General features: G+C 33.8%; 1 protein-coding gene across 1 annotated transcript in view; it reads right to left on the bottom strand.

Moving 5' to 3' along the window:
• Positions 1 to 6,124, bottom strand: part of Wee1 (Wee1 kinase) — a 29,194-nt gene continuing 23,070 nt past the window's right edge. The window contains exon 7 of the mRNA XM_089088258.1: positions 1 to 5,705. Coding sequence (XP_088944384.1) covers positions 5,445 to 5,705 — 261 coding nt within the window. The 3' untranslated portion in view covers positions 1 to 5,444. The remainder of the gene's footprint in view (positions 5,706 to 6,124) is intronic.

Genomic DNA, 6,124 nt, shown 5'->3' with positions numbered 1-6,124 from the left:
GAAATCGAGCAAATCATTTAATGAATCAAACTCTTTCGCAGTTGGAATGTGGTAAAAAAAAACTACAAGAAATAAAGCTGCTGAATCTGAGCTGCTACATCAAATAAAATTAAACAGCCTTTAAACTCAGCCTATAGTATAAGGCACTTGGCTAACACAGCTAAACAAATTTTCACAATTCCGACTAAAAATGACATTAGATTCATATATGTATATATATTTAAAATACCAAATATATTCAAATAAAGATATAATAGCAAAAGTAATTCCCATTTGAACGATGGATTGAAACATGGCTATCATATTTTCGTATTGCAAACTAGGAATTGATTACTTTACTTTGTTCCCCGAAAACCCAAAAAACTCAAATGCCGAATATTTTTAAGTGTGTATTTTCAGGGTTGTGTTAGGAGATAAGGCCCCCCCCCCCCCCTGAAATACTACCAAAGCAACAAATTTTCTAGCAAAGCTTTCAAATTTAGGACTGATTGCTGTGTCCTGCCCTATTCGCATGTGAATATGACATTTTGATAAGCTATGTTTTCAGACGCAGTCTAAGCCTCCAGGCAGTCACTCGCAGGGAGTTCCCAAAAAGAGTATTTCAGCAAAAAAAAAATTGCAGACCCGTTAAATGTTTATTATTCAAATCTCTGTTTCTGAATCAAAAATTTGGATTTGTAAAAAGATTAACGTACAAAATATGAAGAAAAATGGGACGAAAGTCAACCCTCATTCCCATCCCCTACCAGCATGACCACGTGAACAATTTCCTTCTCGACAAGTAAGCTTATTTTAGTCTACACAGGCTGTTGTCTATAAAATTTCAACCCTGTCATAAATCAAATTATCTCGATGGGGGGGGGGGGGGGGTAAAAATCGAAAGAAATAATAATTTGGTCGTGCTGTGATCTAAGAAAAGGGTAAATTCAATTTGACAATGTTTTTTTTTGCGAACAGTCTATTGACAACCCAAAATAATATCAAGATGAATGCATCAATACAAAAAAAAGACTCGTACTTAGATTTCGGGAAGAGAGATGTTGCTTCGACTACAGATGGGATATTTTATTATTTCATTTCTTGCCATGACATAGCAGATAGCTTATCCTACCAAATTCTGTGAATTTCATACTTGGGTACGGTCTAGGTAAAGATGCTTATAACACTCCAAAATATATTTCTAGTGTTAAATAAAACAGTAGTGTTGTCAAAGTTGCTTCAATTTTTTCCCTTCTTTTTTTCGGGTACTAAAGGGAAGTAAGTATTTTTACGTCACAACACTGGTTGCATTAAGTTGAGAATCATTAGATTTGGTTTTAACGAGTCAAATGGTCAATATTTGAATTTAAGATTAAATTCTACGGAATAAATTGTAAAATTCTATAATTTTCCTTGAGTTAGCCAGAGAAACTTTAGAGGGTGGAACGGAGAAAGAGTGTTCGCCGAAGGTTCAACCTCACGCGGATTAACGCCACAATGACTTGGTAGTAGTCCGCTTAACACCTTCTTTAAAAACATACTGACAATACTGTCCTAAGTTACAAAAATTAATTTTATACAAGGTAGATTTCCAGACGTAGGTATATGTGCATGGAAATTGTCAAAATTGCCTTATTGACGCGGTTTCCAACTGCAGTTCAAGTAAATTCTATATCTACCATTGAAGAAAATATATTTTAAACATTTCACTGTAGAACCCTTAGGCGCAATACTGTCTAATATGACCCTTTTATTTCAGAAAACTAACGTTCATTGATGCCAGGTGGGTCAAAGTTTCTCAAATTGAACTAGTGTAATTCTAGTTAAGCAACGATCTATTTGGAAATTTGCCCTGCCAAAACGACATATTTGCGAGATGAATTTTTAAAAGCTATGGTATATTAGAATTAGTATGGACAAATTAGCGGAAACTAACCCACTCTAGCATCAGTGTGAACCTTTGAAACAAACTATTTAAACACTGTTTGGATAGTACCAAAAACCTTTAGAGCAATCATATTAAAATCTGAATGAAATTTAGAAACAAGGTACGATTCATCTAAAAAAAACTATTCACAGAAGCAAAATGATCAAAACCTGAAACAAATAAAAGAACAGCAAAAAAAAATAAAATAACTAGAAGCTCAGAAAATTATATTGTCAACTAATAGCAAAACGCATTTATTTCTTCTTCTCGAATCAAAGCTAGAAGCAAGAATTTTGTACCTCTCTGATTGTCGGAAAAAGAAATAATAAAAAACAAACAAAAACGTTTTATGCCTGATATACGTTTCCCCATTTTAGAATAACACAATAAAAAAAAAAAAAAAAAAAAAATTAATGCGAGTTTTTTAATTCACACTGTGCCTTTGATATAACGGTCATCCCCCATCTTAAGTAGTTATTTCTAGCGTCTATAATCTTTAAAAAATATTAAACAGAGAGTTGTTTACTTTATTATTTCCTATTCCAGCATAGTGGCACCGTGGTATTTGTAATTGATAAGTCCTTTTTTTGGCAGAAAAACCGTGACTCAAAAACTACTCCAGCCTCAATTTTAAGAGCTTTGCTGGATACGCACCGCCAAAAAAGTAAAAGGCAAAAATACTGATATTATCTGTGTGATGACAAATTGTCAGGAAAAATACTGAGTGAATTTTTCATCACACTTCTGTGTGATGAAAAATACTGATATTATGTGATGACAAATTGTCAAATCTATTAGAACTAGCCTGTACCCATCACATAAATTTCAGACACAAAAGTTGATTTATGTGAGGGGGTGGGGGTGTGGCTGTTCTGACAAATGCCAGTACATTCATGTTTTGTGAGTATTTGACATAAGGTATGAAACGGATTTAGCCCTTTCTTCTTCTTTTTTTCATTATTATATCCAAAAAACTTTAGCAGAAGTATTTCATTCGATCCTTCGGCTTAAAAACATTCAAAGACTTTTACGACCACAAGAAAATCATCAAATGAATAGAGGCGGATAAATATGATCTAATTTAACCTCTGTCATAAGGCATAGGTTGAACATAAAAAAATTGATTCATAAGATCCAAACGTATATAAGGATGATACATACTCGTACATAGGAAGAAGCCGCAGCACATTTTCTAAGACACTTTAAAAGCGAGGAATTGTAAAAATTGCTAAAACCCACGGATAGAGGCCATGGACTACCGTAAAATATTTCCGAGATTTGACTCAAAATCAATGATTTTCGAAGTTTTTCTTTACCTTTCTTTTCTGACTGACTTATTTTCAACTAATGAAATTGGTTACTGATTCGCCAATAGTAAGCTGGAGCCAACGAACCAAGTAAAATGACTGGAAACAAAATTCCTTCGGACTTGTATGCACTCTACTCCAAACACAATTTACTACTTCTCACTAACATTTCAAGCAATGTTCTTATAAAAATGTATAGAATGTTAAGTAAGACAGCTTCAGGATTTCCCGGCAGTTTAAAAAAAAAAGATAGTTATATTGTCCAAATTCCTCTTCAGCCTATTCCTATTGCCAAACCAATTATTCTACCAATTAATGCGTAAAAACATCCATACAAGAGGCGTTCCAATTTCTATTCAATTATCTCCCTAAAGGAGAAAAAGAAAACAACGAGGAAGACTGAAAAGAATTTCAAAATTTGTACCAATTATGTAATAAAATGATTTGCTTCAAAATATTTTTGTACTTTTGCTTATATCTTTGAGAGTGTTCTCAAGTTGATTTTAGTACTAAGCTAAGAGAATTAGCTAGTTAAAAAAAATCATTAACTGATAGGACAAATGTTATGAAATTTCGTGATTCTGAGGTAATCCTTTAGAACCCTTATCAGCCTCTCTTCTCAAAGTTTTTTAAGGGGGGGGGGGGGGTATGACCGCCCTACAGAGGAGTTTTATGAAGAACATGAAAACTTCAATCCAGGGTTCTGATACTGAAATCTTAAAAAAAAAACTGGCTTGAGTGGAGTTATTCTATTTGATGTGTAAACGATTTATGTATCCTTAACAGCTAATCTCCATGCATTAGCCGTGAAAACAAAGCATGTTAACAAGAGGTGAAAAGAGATCCATTTGACCAAATCTAATACTGAAACATTATTTTACAAGGCCGTCTATTTTAGAAACATTATTTCAGTTTGAATGTCGAAGAATGCACATAAAAAAAAAAAAGAAGATAATTCTAGATCAAAAGGTGATAAATTAAGGCTATCTAGATCGGTTTGAAACATACGATAGAAGAGCCAAATTGACTTAAATACATTTTCCGTGACATTAAAATCAGGTTTTCATATCGGATTTTAAATAAAAGTAAGTTGTCAAACTGGGAATAAGTAATTATGGAATTTGCTTTGTTCTATACAAGTTGCACAAGTTTAGGAATCGAAGACATTACATCTTTTCAATTATAAGCTTAATATCAAGTTTCATAGGGATACCGACTTCGTAAACTGGTCTATAGCCCTTTTTTTAGTATTATATTGTCCCCATTCACAGCTTGAAAAGACATTTTAACTGTACACACATCCAAGAGAGTGATTTAAGCAGTGACATCAATTTTTAAGATATTATATTGAATGAGCATTGAGCGTAAAAATAACGAGATACAAGTTTCTGTAGTCCTAGAGGTCAGACGTAAAATGTTTTGGGCTGAAATACAGGAGGGCTCAACTTAAAAAGACCAACCAAACTTATTTCCAATGAAAGAATCCAAATGCCCAGCATCATAGATATACATGCGTTTTAATCGGGGCGGGGGGGGGGGTAGAGTTTTCTGGGGATTAAAATATGAAAAACAAAATTTTCTAGGAGCAAATTCTTAAACTGTCCAAGAGAGGGGTCCTCTGGACAAATTTGTGTGAGTAAGTTCCTGACCCCGCCCCCTCCCATCCACACCGAAACTTCATTCAGTCATTAACGGCAATACTGCTGTAGTTGCAATAGCACTCTGAAGATTTAAGGTTTCCTTTCATAGCAATAGTGAACTAAATCTGCTTAGATTAGTTTCGACTTATAGTTCAGTTTATCCTACTCCTTACAGAAAACTTGTTGCACATTGCAAACTGGTTTTGCAAAAGTGTGACCAAAAGTAATCTCATTTCAACTATGGTTACTTAGCTATGGGAGCCTACGCCTTAAAAGCTCCTTTGTTGGACTTGATTCATTTAAAAATTGAACCCTCCATATATTGAAGTAAAAAAAAATCAGCTACAAAAAAGCAAAAAAGGGGGACATATCATAAATAAAAACACTATCAAGACAGAGAAAATGAAGAAGGTGACAACAAAAATAAGATTTCGAATAACATATCACAACGCTGAAAACACTGAATTCTAATAATAAACGACTAGTAATTTATCTAAATGCACTACGTAACAAAATAGTTTTCTTTGTTGCAATGTACATATTCAAAACAGGAAAGCCCAGAGATTTCAAAGACATATAAACCGATAAAAATCAACAATAGCTTCGACTTTTGGCCATGTTTTTACCAACTAGTCTTTGAGAACGTTTAGGCGTTTGTCTGGGACTCAATTTATCTGAACCGTTTAGTTGTGCTTTAAGTAGTTCCTTTCTTAGAGCTTGGTTCATCTGTCTTTCAGCACGCAGCTCCCTCTTTAATTGTTCCGTCGTACTCCGATTAAGTGGGACAAGAAGCTCAGAATTCAGTAATTCAGCAGCAGATGGACGAGAACTCGCGTCCGGTTGAATTGTAGACTGTAAAAGAAAATCCTCTAAATCAGATCAATAAAAGAGGATCAATAAAAATAGACTAGACGAGAGGCATAGACACAAGAGTGAAAACTTACGCCTTCCTTCCGTGTGCTTCTTCTAATTGAAACATTTTTTTTAAGGGGGTAACCTTCACTTAAAAAAAAAAGTTAGGTTTAAAGCCATAAAATTAATATTTTGAATATTATAATTGTTTTTATTCTAAATCACAAAAGCAAAGGATTTTCAACATTCATTTCTATTTTTGTTTGAGAAGAGGTGGAGGTCCCTACCACACCGAGTCCTTTGTAAACATATAAACAAATTATTGACCAAAATACATGATAACAATGTAACATAGAAATAAACTTTCGTTTCCAGTTCGAAAACCTAAAGAAAGGCAAATCTAGAGCAAGAGAATCTAA

The sequence above is a fragment of the Artemia sp. Qi Xiang Cuo genome, chromosome 4, assembly GCF_049724085.1.
Source record: "Artemia sp. Qi Xiang Cuo chromosome 4, ASM4972408v1, whole genome shotgun sequence".
Lineage (NCBI taxonomy): Eukaryota > Metazoa > Arthropoda > Branchiopoda > Anostraca > Artemiidae > Artemia > Artemia sp. Qi Xiang Cuo.
The sequence above is the reverse complement of the archived record's forward strand: the minus strand, read 5'-3'. Positions and strand labels throughout refer to the sequence as shown.